At 39.7% G+C, this 19,034-nt stretch overlaps 3 protein-coding genes across 8 annotated transcripts in view; 2 read left to right on the forward strand and 1 right to left on the reverse strand.

Moving 5' to 3' along the window:
• Positions 1-1,974: 1,974 nt before the first annotated feature.
• On the reverse strand, positions 1,975-8,116 carry LOC125761359 (uncharacterized). Its single transcript, XM_049422411.1, has 4 exons — positions 7,136-8,116; positions 6,770-7,074; positions 4,027-5,657; positions 1,975-2,464 (listed from the first exon to the last, which is right to left on the reverse strand). The coding sequence occupies exons 1-3, from the start codon at positions 7,357-7,359 to the stop codon at positions 4,465-4,467; spliced, it is 1,722 nt and encodes a 573-aa protein (XP_049278368.1). The 5' UTR covers positions 7,360-8,116; the 3' UTR covers positions 1,975-2,464; positions 4,027-4,464.
• On the forward strand, positions 2,448-4,035 carry LOC125761366 (uncharacterized). The gene has a single exon (XM_049422425.1). The coding sequence runs from the start codon at positions 2,684-2,686 to the stop codon at positions 3,725-3,727; it is 1,044 nt and encodes a 347-aa protein (XP_049278382.1). The 5' UTR covers positions 2,448-2,683; the 3' UTR covers positions 3,728-4,035.
• A 1,003-nt stretch (positions 8,117-9,119) lies between the features above and the next one.
• Positions 9,120-19,034, forward strand: part of LOC125761350 (DENN domain-containing protein 1A-like) — a 102,191-nt gene continuing 92,276 nt past the window's right edge. Inside the window, exons 1-4 of one of the 6 annotated variants that reach the window (XR_007418097.1) lie at positions 9,120-9,984; positions 11,212-11,373; positions 18,186-18,510; positions 18,587-19,019. Coding sequence is in view for 5 of the 6 variants with exons in the window: in XM_049422393.1 (XP_049278350.1) it covers positions 9,968-9,984; positions 11,212-11,373; positions 18,186-18,510; positions 18,587-19,019 (937 nt within the window). In the remaining variant the exon portion in view is untranslated. The other 5 variants (XM_049422393.1, XM_049422391.1, XM_049422395.1 and 2 more) reach the window with 5 other exon arrangements.

Raw genomic sequence — 19,034 nt, forward strand, 5'->3', positions numbered from 1 at the left:
AAAAGGCATCAATTTCAATGTTTTCATGCTGATTAATCACACGCATGAACCGTTGAAAGCGAAGCATATTAATTTCGTCTTTTTTTTAAAATAACTTCCACTTGGTTTGACTGCGTTCGTTAATCGGCTTTTTTATGTATAAGCATTTTATGCAGCATGGCATAATTATTTGCATAGTTTTTATCTTATCTTGTCAATGTGCATATTTTCGATACCAATAAAAGAGTGAAACAATCCCAACTCTCGGTACGATTGCAGCCACGGCGCTGCTCACCCACCCGACGAATAACTCTTTGTCATACGGTCAAAGCTCTCAATTACAGCTTAATCCCCGGGAACTGATCGGATGGAAAGCCCTTTTCAAATTGCGAACCGAAAACGTTCGTGCTACAATAATGCCAATTAATGCTATCCAATCAACCGAAGCCTAATTGGTATGCTGTAAAATTGTCGATCGTCCCCCAAATTCTTGTCGTTCCGGTACGGCAAGTGGCTTGGGGGCTGTGAAGGATTCCGGAAACGTTCGACAGGACATTCGGACGAATCGGACGCCTGTAGACAGCTGATGTGATGAAGTATGTATATGCGAAGCAGCTGGTTCGTGGGACGAACAACACGGTTGGTACATACATATGGAATTAATACGTGCAAAATACGTACCATTACATGTTGGGCTTGGTTGTTAATCTCGAGTTCTTTTCAATGATATTATTCAAGTGATGTGAAAAAATTGTAAAGTGTGGACATGAAATAGTTTCATTTCATTCATGAAGTGGCCGCTTGAATCGTTAGTCAAAACAGGTTTTTTTTGTTAAAATGTAAAAAAAAATCTCAACGTTAGTAAACACTAGCATTTTTAATCAATTTTAAGATTATTTCTTAGATAATTTTTTTGCATGAAACGAGCACCGCTGCTCAACTTCCTTCCTGAAAACATTCGATAGAGGGGATTTTGTCTTAAAGTTAATAAGTTGGAATCATTTCTGGATTATTTTACATTTTGAAGTAGAATATGTAAAGATGGATGTGAAATCTTTCCGCCGTTTCTCAAGCTTTTTGGAAGATGAAATCTATTCTGTTCAAAAACATACTCAGTTACAACACTTCCAGCATTTTCCGACGGTTTCGGTAGTTGATAAAACTTTGAAGCTTTGAACAGAATCAAACATCGTCTAGAGAAAGTAAGAAGTATTCCAATTCTATCTCAACAAATTCCATTTCAACTTGAAAAGATTCTAAAATTAACTAAAAATTTATCATTTGAACTTGAAAGCCCTGCATCTCTCTCCATGGCAATAATTGACCCACTGCCAAGTGTGTGCTTTGTCTGTCGATAATCACCTCCAGACACGCGCTCACATATATTCCGGATGCCACCGGAACCACGTGCCTGTGTAGTGCGTTATTGAACTGGCGACAATTATTAATGCATTTTCAATAGGTTTCAACCGGACCGGAACTGGTGGCGGTATTCCCTTTAGATAGCCGATACTGTCTGCCCAGTATTGAGATATGGCCAGGTAGTGACTACGAAGTCACACCGAATATAGGAAGGTGTTAGATAACAATCAATAACAATGTTGTTTCGTTGAAATAGCGGACAGCGGATTTATAATGATTCCGATTTGTTTCGTTACCCAGCACTGTGTCCCTCACCGGAAGAAGACTGTTTACGGCAGAAGTGCACACGTTTGCTTAAACTAAGTGCATAAATACACACGCACGAATCAGTACGATCGATAGCTACTGCACCGTTTCGGATCGTGAATCGATTGCAATCAAATACAAATGACATAACGGACTGTGAAATGCAGGTCAGTGCAACAATCGCACGAATGGTGCTAGTGCATTCGCTACGCATTCGTTACTTATGGGATTAGATACGTTGCAGAACTAAGGGACGCTAATGGCGGAAAGCTTTGAAGGGAAAAAAGCGTTTAAAAAATGATTTGATCGTTATTGAGTGTAGAGTGCCTGCCCAGATAGCCAAAAACCGATATCCGACCGTTCGAAGACCTATATAAGACGGTCTGATATCGGTCTTAAAGCATCACTTACAGCAGTAATATTAAGACTTCGTGGATGACATAAAACGGGCCATAATTATATCAAATGCACCATAATAATGAAATATTTCGTTTCTGGGTGTGAAATTTTCAACGCGGTTCTACCCGTCAAATTGAGTTCAAATGAAATAATTCAACCATTTAAATCCTTCGTTCAAATACACCAATTTTTTATTATTTGTTTCGTTAAATTCGTCATGACAGCACAAAAACTTAACGAACGTCGTGCTGTTTCTTTTCAATATACCTTGCGTGGCCAACAATTTTCCATAGAATTGAAAACAATGCAAACCGCTATCGGAAATTTCTTCATAAATTCGACTGACATGAAGAATATTGCGGCACAGTTCAATCGTGTTTGGCACGTCCAGTTGCTGATTACTGCGTCAGATCATAAGCTGAAATAAGAAAAACAAATTGAAGGGAAAAGAAATAAGCGCGTGTTTTAAAACAAAAACAGTTTATTTAGTTTAAATAAACGTGGTGTTAAATATATGTGTAATATTAATCTAAAGGACGTAAAAGGTAAGTATTAAATTTGTTAACTAAAAGATGCTCCATTGAAATGCTACATTGCGCATAAACGAAGTTTCTATTTATTTACAGCTTAAACTAAGATGCCGTTCTCTGTAGTTCAAACACATGGGCCTAAAGGATACGGTGAATTGTGCATCGTTCCTGATTCTTGGGTCCAGGGAACAAGCAGTAACAAAACGTATCTGTTGTGGCCAAACGTCAAAGGAAATATTAACCGTTTAGTCATGAATGAGAGCTGTGTTCCGGGAGAAGGGTGGACGAGGCAACAGTGTTGGGTCAAGCGACAAGGATTAACGTATGAGGATGCTGATTCAACAATAATGATTATGTCCGGTGAATCGTCTACAGACTCTGGAATGGCACCCACACTATCGATCACGAGGAAACCAGCATCGTATGCTGACATGTTTTCACAAAGAGTGGTGGAAAACTCTATGAAACCAACTCGCAGCGAGAGTCAAGTAAACATTAATGAGGTTGAGGTTAGTGATGAAAATCCGGTACGAAATATTGAGATGCCTGAAGGATGCCGTGATTGTTCATCAGTAAAAGCATTACTAGAAGCTCAAACTAAATTAATATTAGACATTCGTGCTGAACAAAAACATGAACATGAGCAGGTTTTAAAGGAGTACAAAAAAGTATGGAATCGCATGGGCATTATTGAAGTGCAACTAAACACTTTACTTAACCATACCGAAGTAGGGTTTAATGATCTAACTTGCTTAGATCATCCCTTTATAACAACCGTTGAAGAGATGGAGAAATTTGAAAAAGATTTAGAAGAAGAAGAGTATTTTTTGCAAATATCCAATTTATTAAAACAAAAACTAACCGACAAAGATGTAAATAATAGAATGTTAGCAACTCTTGATGCTCTTTTCCAGAGGATTTTTCTTACACAATGCACATGGACAGGGATTTCAAAAACAGGCAACAAAATTGCTATGCACACATATAGAAACATTTTAAAACTGTTTCAATGTATAGGAAGTACAAACGTAGTAATGGCAACAGACGAAATGGTTAAACTATTTTTCATGAAAATATTAAAACACGCTGCAGAGCGATCTATGGCAAAAGGCATTCGCAAGTCAACATGCCGAAAAAGAAAATTGATATAGTACATAGTTTCATTTGCATGAATTCATTATGGCTTACACTATTATGTAATTAGTTTTATTTTCATGAATTCACTATAGCTTATATGTACTATTATCTAGTAATATTTATTTTCATGAATTCACTATAGTTTATACGTACTATTATCTAGTAATAATTATTTTCATGAATTCACTATAGTTTATATGTACTATTATCTAGTAATATTTATTTTCATGAATTCACTATAGTTTATATGTACTATTATCTAGTAATATTAATTTTCATGCACTTTTAAATAAAGAAATTAATTCATTATTACCTTATAAAAATCCAATCCAATTATTTATTGGATATAAAACTCCGCATTGTGTTCTTTGGCCCCAGACGACGATTGTTTTGAACCGAACAAATACAATTACCGAACAATAAAAAAGCAATATTTTTAAAGATACAAATGTATATTGAAAAACGAACGAGGAATTCCGTTGCTAAGCGTATGGAAAACATTACAAAAGATTACCACGACTATCAACTATAAATAATGTTAATATTATTGAAGATGTAATTTGTAGATCTTGGATTGATGCACAGATCACTTCTAGGTTGGAGTAACGGAACCGGGTTTTGCAAAAATCAAATGATCAGATAAGCAAATAAAAAAAATAAAAAAAAAAATATTGTTGTTTAGTGGAACAAAACTGCGTTACACAAAAAAAAAATAAATTAAACAAAACAATGTCATATAATTCAAAAGATACTAGGATAATGTATGTATCAAAGGTATGAATAAATATTCGGAATTTTCATCTAAGTCATATGCAACTAATTTGCATTTAATATTTTCGGGATGACAAACAGCCTCATGAACCGATAAATTAGTCAGATAACCAGTAAATATGTGAATATTACGGGATGGAAATGGAGATAAAAAGAAATCAGTTATGTTAGATATTTGTTGTCCATATATAAATATCTTTTTTTGTTGTTCCAAAGACTTAATGTATCTTACAACTTGATTGTCTCTCGTTAAAAACCATTCATTGCCACTATCTTTGCTAAGTATGTAGTTAGCCATCTGTATCATGGTAGACCCATTTGGTTTAGTTTTATTGGCTATTGCAAATTCTTTATACTTCGTAGTAGAAGTATTGTGACTGAACGCTTCTAACTCCGACAGCCTATTCACTATTTGTTGAATATGTTTATCTCCTTTGCGAAGCTGTTTTTTTAATTGGCCCAAAGCATTTTCAAATGGATAAGTGGAAATAGAAGGTAAAGGTCCAAATTTTTTAACTTCAGATGACATATGAATCAAGTTATGTACATTACTGGTTAAACATTTTTCTCCGTAGAGCTTTCCAAAATCCTCTACGTAAACCTTGAGCATGTCGCCAGCAACTTCCCAATTATTACGGTACACTTCAGAAGATAGCAAGACTATGGCACAAAACAAAAGTTTGAAGTGTTCGTAGTGTTCATGAGGCAAATGTTTTTTATAAATGTTAATGCTTAGGTAATTAAAGAAGCTATGATATTGTGTACCTTTCCAATATTTAAGTTCTTCTAATGGACGTAGTTTTCTAGCTATCTCATTAGGAAGTTTAACTTTTAAAATTTGAGACGATATTGTTTTTATTTGATTATCTGACCATTTGGTTTGTAGACCTAATCTTCCATCTCTGAAACCGAAAAGTGATCTGCGTGTTAATCCAAGATCTAATATATGAAGTACATCTCCAACAATTACATCGTCAACAATATTGAAATTATTTAAAGGTAAAAGGGGTGACACTTCCCTGTGATGTTTACCATAAGCGTTGCTACGAAATGCCTGATCTGTTCTCAATGGCGCCTTTATATCCTTAAAAATAACGCATCTACCGTCGTAATTGTACTCACCCTCACACGTACATTTGGAGCATCCTTCTTTAGCATTGTAATAGGCCACACCTTGAAAGAAAAATATAAAATAATATAATATTTTTTATCATTACCTGCACTTATACCATGTATATAAATTAAATATATCTATTTTGAACTCAAATCAAGGAGTAATATTATAAATATCTATTTCCAAACATAATGTAACATTCTTAAACTGTGTTCAGGCCAAAGTAAAAACACCGTCCCGTTTCACAGCTTTCGCTCTGGACAGGCGTGTCTGGTGTAAACAGATCCACGCACATTGTTGCTTATATTCAATATACTCCAGCAATAAAAAAAAACATGTAAATGATGTTTCCGGATCGGCGCCAGTTCCACACGCAGGGCCGGGTATCAAATCCCATCCGGAACGTTCTTCAGTTGTAAGGACTGACTATGAGTAAGATATGCCAGATGTTGTCGGCATGACCCTAGAGGTCGTTAAGCCAAGAATAATAAGCCATAAATGAAAGGCATGGCCGAGTAGGTCGTTACACTAACAATAAGATGAAATTAGAACCCTTCAATTTTTGCATCCAACAAAATTCGGAACAAGTCGTCCGAGTTAAAGGTGCTATTAAACTAAACCATAAACCATTAAACTAAACCTAAATATCCCATAACTATCTAAGTTATAGAATTTGCTTTTGGCGGAAAAGCACATTCCCTTCGATGTAAAAAAATGAATTATAAAGTTCAAGTTGAGCATATTTAGCTGAAACTAATAAAACTTACAAAACAATCACTGATTATATATCAAGGATGAGGGATGTTGGACAATTTATTGGTTGTCCTTTTTGGCTGAAAAAATGGAAGGTCATGTTCACACCCGATTGTTGGAAATTGTGGTTTGAAATGAAATGAATACACACCATTTGAAGAAAAATATAGTAAGTGAAACAGAATTATGAATATCAAATCATATATCATTCACGAAAAGACCCTCGCTACGAACACGACCCTGACTTTGGATGAAGGAACAACGCACAGCAATACAACCGAGCATACCCGGGATATGATACCCTTTCATGGCTCGAAGGAATAAAAGCTTCCCAGCAAAGGTGAAAGGTGTTTCTATTCTATTTATAAGTTAGAGATAATAAGTCCATAAAGATTAATAATGAGCTTTAAGTAATTACCTTTCAAAAATGCTCTTGCCGGAGAATCTGCTATTATTGCTCGTATTTTTATATTTACTCGGCGATTATTGAGCAGCAGCCCTTCGTCCATTAAGGTGTTCAGCTCTTTAACCAACGAATCCATGAACTGCGGTGCATTCGTTGGTTTTGTGCGCCCACAGTACAATGCTATTGTTATAGGAGCGATCAGAGGCATTTCTTGAATATTTATCATGATGGGCCAAAATTGCATATTACTGCTTTTGTGCAACGGTAGTCCATCAATACTAATATTCAATGATAATGTTTCTGTTACAGTAGTAAACCTAAAAATACGAAAACCAATAAGTAAATAAAACTACGTTTACCAGGATATTTTATACATACCTTAAATTGTCCATGAGGCTCTTCTTAATACCACGGCTCCAGAACGAACCGTTTCCGAGAGCTTTTATGTCCGGTCGATCTCTATTTGTGTTCAGGAGGGTTCTGGCATCTTTTGGAAGCACAAACTTTGTTTTTAACTTTAAAATGGAGAGCAGCATGTTCATCGCCGAGTGCTTTTGGTTGGTTGACAAAGCAAAATATTTTAGACAATCTAATATTGTCATTGAATTGAAATCAATTACGCTTTCGTCAGTCCCATCTTCATCGCTGGAACTCTCAGAGACACTAGGAACAGCGTCATCTTCCTGCTCATCGAAGAATGTATCGAAGGATGTATCGTCATCAAATTCTACTGCTGTTTCATGACTTGGTTCCCCCACACCTTAAACGAAGAACGAATTACGATAAACTTTTAACCAATACAGCAAGTGTAACAAAATGAAACAAACCATCATTAGTGTTGTTAGACGACAGCTCGGCGGTACTAGGCACTTTTTTTCTAAGTTCTTCTATCTGCCGTTTGCGTCGATACAAAACACCACTTTTCTTTAAATATTTCGCGTAATCTTTGTCAGCCATTGCATTTGTTATTAATTTCACTGAATAATCGCAATTTTAGTCTAAAACAAATCCACTGAATACACAAAGTAGAATAAACATTACTACACATATGTATCGCAGCACACACGTTCAAATGTCAGATGACACCTGTCAAAGTATTCTTCGTTGAATGGCAAAGGCAGCTGAACGAAATTTGGGAAAACTTTCGAATCTTATGAAAAGTTTCTTAAAACGGATAAATATTGAAACTTTTCCGCTCATTTCAAAAAATATTGAAACATTTTTGCCTTTATTCTCTATCGGCATGGTATAAAATATCAAATTTCAGAACCAATTTTCCTTTACGACCACGAAGTCGTAGTACAGAACAAAAAAATAATTATCGACTCATATCAGACTTTGTGGTCGTAGTATGGTTATCTGGGTGGGAAGCAATAAAGACCGTTTTTTGCACATACAATTGTCATTGCGTGGTACAAAAGTATAAAAATCAAATCGAATGCTTGCACCTCCCTGGCCTTGTCACAGTGAGACTTAAAAATTGGTTTCATACAATTTTCACTATCTATTATAGTATCAATGGCTGCAATCTACTACCTTCTTGGTTTTTGTTCGTTGAAACCATTAAATAAATAGCAAAAGCGCCGTGGGAGTAACCGCAGATGGAATAGAATTGATTGGTACAGAAATAACTTCGATCACGATTACTGTGTGGGTGCTAAATTAAACAATAGTAATGAATAGATAGAGCTTTCCTAGGCCCTACAATAGATAGAGCTTCGCTAGCTGATAAATATTTGTTCTAGTAGGGTGGTTTAATCAAATTACAAAAATGCTTTCACAAACATCCTGGTCAATTTTTTGAATTTTCAATTTATTTTCCGTGAAGATATTTTTATTAGCGGTGGTAGTTTTTTTTTAATTCGAGGAAAATCCCTTCGTACAGTTTTTTTACACGCTATTTTAGCATTTTCGCAAACCATTTTCCATTTCCCATCGCATCATTTCCGTTCTCACTACTAGAGGGCACTGTTGTTGCTGATGTAACCAATTAATGAATTTTTGTTTTGGAAATCACTTTATGTACAATAAAAATGTATAGTTAAAGTGCTAAGAAACAATAATTTGTGTAAGCGGATCGAATTGACCGGAAGTATTGAGAAGCTGGTTAAATAAATCAACAATTTTTGGAGTAACACAATTTGCCTCACGAACCCTGCATTTCGGTTGATTTGTGGAGTATTGCAACGATTAATTCGCACTTTTACATTTACAAATAAACAACTGAAGCATTACTTTTTTATTTAATTGTTAAATTTCTTTTGTATTTTTTAAATTTTTACAGTGATTTTTTGTTGCGTTGAAAGGAGGGAAACGTGTAGAAAACAACTCAACCTTATAAACCAACCAGACGTCATCGCTTTCTTCTCGATTATCCGTAAAATTGCTTCCATTGGTCACGGATAAGTGAGTTACGGTTGTATTTGCAAGCGAATAAACAATTGAAGCACATCGATGTGTTCGCTCCCGTAATTTTCGTGTGTGCTTCCTTGGTGTGGTTGTGCCTGGGCGGTGGTGTGCATCTATATCCGTTTCGCTATCGTATAGAAACAAAGGTTTGTCGTTTCAATATGTTCGGAAGCAGAAGAAGGCATACCACGAAGCAATAGATTCGCTTCCGTATTTCCGCACGTTTACGAATGTATGAGTGTGTGTATATTTGTGTGTAATCTTGTCTTGTGCACCAGCTCAGTATCACCCTAATGCAAGGGGGTTGACAAGTGGAAGATGTAGATGCTGTACGGAAGAAATAGAAATCACATCATCTAACCCAAAATTGCCCCGGGAAGTTTTGCCGTGTCTAGCGGAAGATTCGTTGCACTTGCGAAAAAGTGCAGCTTTAAGTGCAATCAGAGCGTGTGCGTGTGCGTGTGTCTGTAGCTACGTGTTTTGTGTTGTGAATGGTGTTGATTTGTGCACCGTACGTATCTGCACCACCTTGTGTGTATGTGGTTTTCTTTATGCGAAAAAAAGCAATCATAAAAAAGGGCTTCTCCAGATCGATTAAGTGAAGCTGTGGGTGCGTCTTGTAAAAGAGGCCTGTAATCACGTTGCGATTGTTTCACCCTTGTGCAAGTGTCAGTGTGGGTGTGAGTGTGTGTGTGTGTGAATTCGGGAGCTAGTACATACGCTACTACCATCTCAAGTGTGTAGTACGAAGCCAGTGCCCACTACTCCCCTTCATTACCCGGGGAGGCACTTCGGGGTGACATGAACTCACGAATAAAGTAAGTACTTCAGTACGGCAGTAACAACCCACTGGCACCGTCGTAAGCACTTTGCCCATTGACCTGTCTCAAACCTGCATTGGCGTTGTAGTAAAATCGCAAGTGCACGCTGAAGAAGCTCCCGGAGAGCGAAAGGGTCCAGTTTTTTGTGCCCGCTTCATTGTATGGGTCATTCATTCATCACGCGCAATGGTCACAAGGACAACGGGCGAGGTTAGGCCGTGCCAGAATAGAATAGGAAAATCTAGGCCGAACAGCAATGAGAGTGTGCAGAGAAGGCAGCATCTCCTTCCCACAGCATCCTACGATTTCGCGTGAAAAAAAGAGAGAGAAGAAGCGCACGAGAGCAAACAGTGTCAAACATCACGCGCGCAGCATCATCCCTGAAGGACGAAATTGTGAGATGAGATGTGCTCTACTCACAGTGTACTAGTCGGCTATGTATGTGTGTGTGTGCCACTACTACTACAGCTGCTGATGTATTTCCTCTTTTTTCTCACCCGTCTTATCTCGACCTAAACAACATCCCTTTTTCCGATAAAATCCTGCCTGGATACACAGGAAAGATAGAAAGAGAGAGAAAGAAACAATTTTCCTTCGTTTCCCTAGTTTTTCCCATTTTCGCCGTGTAGCAACAATGTTTCGCGTTACGATAAAGGTCCCGTTTTTCTCGCTACCTCAATTTGTCGGCGAGGACGTCTTTTCCTTGCCTTGCCTTCATGCCCTTATGTGCTCTACATTTTCTTCCGAATGCGAGAAAAAATAAGGTGTGCCCTTTTTCGGGATTTTAGGCAATACTATGTGGCAATCGAGCGAGAACTGGTTTTCCCGAAGCCTGCCTCAACAAAAACAGGCTCAATCAATTCGCTTTCGATGGTTGCTAGAGAATGCTTTTTTTTCGGTGGAGGGTGTGGAAAAGTAGCAAACCTTGGAGACAGATTTGTGGGCATAAATTCCCTCAATTGTAGGTTTTGTTTTATTCCGTCAAGCTGCGGAATCTAAGCAGGCGTATCTAAATCGTTTCAAACGTCAATTTGTTACTGTGACGAACTGTGCCGCGGTTCTTGTTTATTCCTCCCTCGGAGAAATTTTTCTATTGAACCTGTCCGTTGCGTGCGTGCCAGTGGCTCATTGCGATGGTTCCGTATGTACATAAAATACCCCGTTTCTTATCGTGTTTCTTGATTCTCTCTTTTCACCGAAATGTTTTTTTTCTTCTTCTTTTAGGGAGGATGTCAGCCGACTGTTTGAGTTCTGGTGCGAAATTGCTCCGGGTACGGCCGACGATACTGCGCCGGGTCACATCGTGGAAAGCTTCCCGGAGTCGTTCAAGGATGCGAAGGTTATCGCCGACATTCCTGCGTTTGCGTTTCCGTGTGCGTTTGAAAGGTAAGTGTGGTACACCTGTCATGCATGGGTTCCACCACTTCACGCGTTTGATAAGCTGACGAAAGGTGTGATGAAATAAACTGAACGAAATGCTTCAAACCCTGAGTCAGCTTAGTTTCGCATTCAGGTGCGAGCTGAAACACATCTCGTGTCATGTACAGAACAGTGTCAATGTCTGCTTCAAAAACCACGCACCCAACTTGGACGTGCTTTCGGTAGTAATAAAAAGGATTATTGTTTTCTATTCCGTTTCGATGGAGAAAAAATGAACTCGACAAGTGTTTGTTCCCAAATTCAACAGTTTGCAACGGCCACTCCATTCTACGGGCTACGTTTCGTGACGTACACAATTAGAATTCACTTATCAGCGTAGAATAAAAAAAAAGAGCAGAAACCAGAGCCTTCACCCGGGCGAAATTCCACTCCACAACGGTGGGCAGCTCTGCCCGGGTGCTGACGATGATTTGACTTTTATCGCTTCGCTTTCCGACCGTGAATTGTTATTTATGCTCTCCACAACACTGACGGCGCCTGCCACACGGCTTGCTACTTGTGCTTGTGTGTAGCGTGAGGGCCACCTTCTCCACCATGACGGAAAACGAAACCGGACGGAAGGAAATCGGACCAAAAATGGTTCCTAATGAGCGAATTTTAAACAGCCACCAATAATAATGTTGCTACGATTACGGTGGGGTTTTTTTTTGTTGTAGGTTTTGATTGTTTTGCCTTTGATGTCTGCAGGGCATTTGACTTAGGGCGTATTTTTTATTATTGATTGCGATGCGTGGAAGGCAAAAGGGCGTCTCTTTAGGTGTGCCGATTTGTTAGGTATGAAAATTTATGTCTGATTTAAATCTTTACTACCACCTTGCGGTGAGGCATTTCTGCCTATGGTCGGATGGTTGGCGCTATTTATTTACACATTTATGATGGCTAGACTGGCTTATGCAGCTACTCAAGGAACGTTGACCTTGACGGTGAACTTTGCTAATTAGTAAAAAAAAAACTTTCGCTGAACAAACACACCTCCCTTATCCAACTCAAGATATGATTGATAACTTGGGAACAAAATATGTCTAGCGTGCTGTTTTCTGAGGGTTTCATCAGCTGTATGAGAGACCGGCCGCTTTTCAGAATTCCCCGCTATTTATCAGATGATAGATGAGTAATGAAATGTAGTTTTTTTTAAGTCCAGAATTTTCCCGCTTCCCAGTCTTGTTATTGGTCCTCCTATTGCATTGTAAGATAATTACAGTCCAAACCTCATGCCAAGAGTACCCCTTTCAGCGCATAATGAGCTAGATTCTAGATTCAACGAGGGTTTTTTCTGTTGCTGTTTTGTGACGAATAAAAAAACCTTGAAGAAATGTTGGTCTAAGAAGGTGCTCAGATCAATTCTAGTTAACTAGTATCTAGAATGAACCTGTGACCTCGTTCAATAGTTTAGAATATGAAATTGAACCCGATAACATCGAAGAGCTTCTAACGGAGCTCATGGAACGGAGCTTATGGAGATCCTTACACTAAAATACATTATGAAGATGCTGTAAGCATTTGAAGTTACTTTCTCATATTTTAGCTAAATATCAACAATTTTTTATCAGATAGATAAATAAATGATATAGGTACACTCTGAATGAGTTTTATATCGCCGATAAAAGGACTATTTCGGTTTTGAAGTACCTCCTATGAAAAAGAATCTCTCGAATTCCATGTTTATTTAATGTGCCACTTTCTTGTATAATTGGGATGTGCTAGAAAGGTGATAGTTGTGCATCTTGTGCTAAATATTGACCTACAAAACTCACCAAAATGCGTTTAAGAATTCACTAAAAGAAGATACCAAAAATGCTTCAGATGAAAAAATACCTCAAGACACGAGATTAATTCCAAATTCCTCAGTAATATATTACCCAGCATCAAAATGGCATTACTTGTCGTCAGAAGCTGTTTGTTAGGAAGTTAGTGGTTCCCTAAAAATAACAAGGTTTAGATAATAGGTGTCGTCAAGTTATTGATGAGGAACTAGAAATTCTAATGTAATGACGGATGCCGCCTTTATGTGCGATCATCGTGCTCTGTCTCACATAACTTGCCGAGACAATAGTTGGAATGTAAAATGTGCATTTCTTCAACTTCACTACTAACGGGCAAAGTTACCTTTATTAGCAAAACTAAATTCTCGAAACATGAGATGTGCAGATTTCGGCTTCCAAGGTTTTACACAGTAGGATGTAGGGAATACTTCACATCTGTCCGAGATGAATATATGAATTATAAATGAATTCTCATAGCATGTTGGCTAAGAAGCTTTCTAAGAAGAGACTTCACAGTTCGGAACTACGGAACCATGATTGGCATGACTGGTCTGATGTGGCTTAACCACAACAGTCATGTTCAACAAGGCAAATGTTGCTCAAATTCATTCAATTTACTAGTGTTTTCATAATTCACATGTCATCAGTTGCCCTTTACATTTGTCTGTTACCGTCTCTTCAATGTTATTAGATGTTTTAATCATTCCTTAATAGTAGAATAAAGTTTTAAATTATGATTAAATGGTTTTTTGGAAACATTTTTTGTCAACTCTTTCTTTCGAGCATTTCTGATTCAACCTACACTGTATTTATTTAGATTGGACCCGAAGATATCATGCTATTATGTCTCAATCACGTCATGCGCCATAAAAGAAGATCCAACGTCTATATTAAACAGTTGATTTGGAATAGCAGAACATCATTCCGTCTCTCGCAGCTTCTGTAGTTCCATAAAATGAAGTCATTTTAATAAGATCACATCAAAATCTGGCCCAACGGCTTTGATCCATAAAGAGCTATTTTACGCATGATTTGCTGATGCTCGCGGTGTAATGAAGGAAGTTAAGGTTCATTGGTTTGTGGACTGTTCCAACGAAAGCAAATATGTAAATCGATCGATTGAGATTTTTATTTGGAGAATTTTTTATTACTCTCATCGATTAACAATAAACAATCCAATTTTAATGGTGGTTTAAGTATATGACTTTACTGAAAGTTCAAACAATATTGACTCAGAAGTGACATAACCGTTGGTGGTCATGTTTTTGAGTATCTTTCATTGTTTCGTACCATGCAGATAATGATATCGGAATTTAATCAAATGCCTATCACTCCATCCATCGTAAGCACTCGTGCCTACGTTTACGCCATTTAGGGGGGGGTTTGAGAAAATCGTGCGCACCCTTTCATAATGCTAAACACACATACGAAAACTCATCAGAGTATCATGCGACATTGGCGCATTTGCTTGAGCTGGATATGGAGGCATGTATTTTTTTTTGCTTTCTTCCCTTACTTCTTCTGGGCCATTTCGGTTATGCGTTGTTTGCGTGTGTGACCGCACCGCATTCATTATCGCTCGCAATTCGCGTCCATCCATCCAACGGGAGTGTCCAGTGCGCGCGATCTTCCAGTGGACGTGCTGTCAGTGGACACCATTGCCTGAAGTGTGTAGCCTCTCGATTTGGCACGTTTATTATGCAAAACCCGCAAGCTCCGTTACGCCGTTACGCCATATGCCATAGAGTGGGTGCTCTTTGCTAACGAAGTGCATACCGGATATTGGTGACGTTGGTGACGAGTCGCATTTCGAAACGCCATCATCAGCAGCATCGTACCGATACCTTCTAATGCTAGATGGGATTGGCACCTTCATCAGTAGGACTTTGTCGGTTTTGTTACATTTGTTTACGTTTTCTATGCTTTTCTTTTTTTGCTGGACGAGTCGAGAAATTCGAACGGCAATAGGGGAATTCCGATGTGTTTGTTTTTTTTCTTCTGAGTCTTCCAATGCAACAGTTGGCAAAACTTGGATCTGTTAGTTCCAACAACGCCAGCGAGTCCGCTTCATGACGTTAGCGCACGCCAGCGTACCATAATTGCAATGTGTGTATATTTATCGAATTACATCCAAACGGGCTAACCGATGAGGCTAACAGTAACAAGATTAGCGCGGCTAAGCATTTATCGCCGAGTTGAAGGTCGGGCTGGCGTGGTGGTGTTGATGATGATGATTGGGAAAAACGATATGGGTCGTTTGGATGGGGATATTCACCAGGGATGGAACGTTTGCATTTACCACGCGCAAACAAAGCTACAGACGCAGAGGGATTTTGGGCTTTTTGGTAGGAATGAAAACGCTTCGGGAAGCACATCTCGTCCAATGCTTATAATTGGCTTCTGGGCGGTTCGGATCTATTCCACAAATTATCATGTAATGGTCGTAAATGTCTTCACTACGCATCCCCGTTCCGAACATATATCGTCACCAGTTCATCGATACTGAAAACGATGGCGGCGCGAATTTTCCGGACTCTAATGCAACACGATACCCACATAATCTTGCCCATGTGGAATCGATCGCCGTCGACCGGACTTTGACGACGCGCCATGAAAGAAACGGAATGTTACATTCCGATGCCACCAACAGGCTGGAGACACATACGCATAAGGGAGAAGCGACCGAAGCTCTGGAGGAGGAACTCCTGCAATTGTGTGCAGGGTTAAATGATGGACCCAGTACATTGGGAGTAGGGAAGCTCAGGGAGTGGAGATCTTGTTGCTTGCTATGGCTCCATATGAATTGGAGCACCATTTCCGGAGTTTGGACTGGACATTGCCTTGGGATATGTGTATAAGCGTGTGTGTGTGTGCGCGCTGTATTAATGTCCAGTACCAGCATCAATTACGGTGCACTTCCGATGATGAAGAAGCACCGCGAGCGCGCGCTCACTTTACTTGACGATTGACTTGAGTTCGCCGAGGAAGTGACTGGTTATTAGCTGTGGCACTTTGTAGAAGCGAAGGAATTCAACGCTCATCATTACCACCGAGGAGACATCATTTCCATCCGCCGCTCCGGTCATTGTCTCTGCGGTGAAAGAAACGATCGCTCGCCGTTATGCATTTTATGGCTATTCGCATCGGAATTTTACTACCGGCAGCTTCTCCGGATGGTGCTCATCTTTTTTCACGCGATAAAAGAACATTATCTTAAGCCCATTGAGTCACCTTGATATGATGGTGTGTGGATGGGTAGAACAAGAACACACAGCGGTAGACAAAGAACGCAGCACGGACGCCGCTTCCAGACGGATTGGTTGACGAGCGGAAGTATGGTGCTTTCGACCTTAACTCGGTTACGTTGTTACGGATCCATTCACCTTTCCCAGTTCCTTCATCCACCATCGGCTGCGGATTGCGTTCGCGCGGCAACACAACCTGCTGACGTGCTCTCGATACCGGGAACTCTGCTGTAGGCTGACCGCAGTAGCGGTGACTCATCGAGGTTTGTGTCGTGTTTCTATTTATTTTTTTTGGGTTTCGATAATAGAGATTGGTCATGCTACACCGGTTCACGCCATCATGACAATGGGGCTCTGAGGTTATTTTTTATACTTTTATAGTTGCCTTTTAAACGGCTGGTCAACACTCCACTAGCGTTGTTGTGCGTGAAGATTGGAAACAAACATTATCTAACAGATGACCAATCGCGATTCTGGGCTTCATTTATCGACGTGAGTTTTTTTTTGCGTGGCTAAACCGCGGTTAAAACCGAAACTCCTCTAAGGCAGGTTTAAAACTTCAACTAGAAGTTAGTGTATTACCCAGTACTATGTCCACCCCAAACACGAATGCGCTTGACAACGCTTGGGATAGTAGGTTTTTGCTAATATTTAATCAATTAATTACTCATCAGGAACTCTCGTGGCACACCTCGGCCACATGGGAAGCGTTGTTTCAGCACGCGAAAATGGAGAAGTGCCACGGTCACCGCAACAAGTGGTTTATAATTTACGTAACCAGCAAACTTCACCACAGACACACACACGAACCGTGTGGCTGACAAATGGTTGACCAGCTTCGCGTCGAATTAATGAATTTTGTTCGCAATGGAACGACTATGCAAGACCACAGACAGAGCGATCTGTTGCTTTCTGCCATCGTATTGGCACAGTTTTTGTGTTTCTTTTTACGCCCGGAAATGACGCCTTCCTTTGGGGAAGTACCGGCGATGATTTATATTTATCCACCCCAAAAACTAGCCAAATTTGAAGCGTTCCTAATGAAATATACAAATACTGTTGTGTCATGTATTTAATAAAGAAGTATTTATTTTTTTGCGGGAACAAAACTTAAGTTCCCCTCCAAAGGTAGTACACACTGTGAATTGCGTGAGTCATTGCACTATTATTCGCGCTGCGATTCGATTCGAGACGGACGGACAACCAACTCGGCATGTGTCTGTTGGTAACGTTAAGCACCACATGGCTATCGTGACACACATGGGTTTGGCCCTTCTTATCTTATTTCGTGCTTCATTCCCTTTAAAGGTCGTGTAGTACCTTTTTACGCCGCCCGGTCAATCAATCATGATGGCCCGGTAAGTAGCAGTGAAAGACTTAATTTCATTGGAAAGGAGGAGTGAAGGTTTTGCTCTTTATCACAAGTGTTGTAGACTTGGACGTTAGTGGCCTGTGTGCACTTTGGAGTATATTTTATTATATTTGAGGGAATGTTGGAGTTTTTGTTGATTTTTGGTCTAATTTCGGAAAAATTTGGATGGATTGTATAATTGATTAATTAAACAACGATAAATTTAGTTTTGAATTTCATAATCTGTAAGGCATTCTTTACAAGTTTCCGTGGTTGTCCCCAATATTTCTAAAGTCCTTAAGTCGGATGATTTGAGCGTTCAATGAAAAAAAAATTGCATACTTTCAGGCGTTGTATCACTGTTGTTAACTCTTGAATTGTTGTCTTTTTTCTGCACAGCCGCACCATACAGGTCCACTCGTTCGTCCTGACCAACATCGACTCGAAATGGCGGTTCGGGTTCTGCCGGCACGATCCAAAATCACCCACAGCGATGGTGATAATCACGTACCTTCCGTGGCACGATACGTTCATGCGCTTCCTAAACGTACTGGCCGATATTCGCAAGAACCGACCGAACGAGTTTCCATCGTTTCTAGCCGAATCGTACAACAAAGGCGTACCGGAACCGGGCGCCTGTCTGAAGCTACACTACGATCGAGCCTCCCAAACGTTCCTGTTCCAAAGACCTCAACAGTTCCAGCTTCCCAGTATTCCGGAGAATGTAAGTGCATTGGCAAGTTCGTGGGGGGTTTTGCATTGTTAACATGCCCTAATAACGTTCTGTATTCTTCTTGTAGCACAATCTCAACCAATACTACAACTTCGTGGAACCAAAATTTATGATAGGAATATTCGCCGCTATGCTGGCAGAGCGGCGCATCATATTTGTTTCGCGACGGCTCGATATCCTATCGTCGTGTGTGCAGGCGGCGAATGCGTTCCTCTATCCGATGGTTTGGCAGCACATCTTCATACCGGTGCTGCCGATGAAGATGAAGGAAATACTGGACGCACCGATGCCGTTTCTGATCGGCGTACCGGAGGCGGTGTACGAAACGTTACAGCGGGAGGAAATTGGTGACGTCGTTATACTGAACTGTGATAAACGAACGCTGGATACACCGTTCGATGATGTGAAAAGTATGCCCCAGGAATTGGTGAGCTCGCTCAAGAAACAGCTCTCCAACCAGGCCGATCATCGGGGCGATCGGGTTTCAAAGATATTTCTAGGTAAAGATATTGTCT

The sequence above is a fragment of the Anopheles funestus genome, chromosome 2RL (assembly GCF_943734845.2).
Source record: "Anopheles funestus chromosome 2RL, idAnoFuneDA-416_04, whole genome shotgun sequence".
Classification (NCBI taxonomy): Eukaryota; Metazoa; Arthropoda; class Insecta; order Diptera; family Culicidae; genus Anopheles; species Anopheles funestus.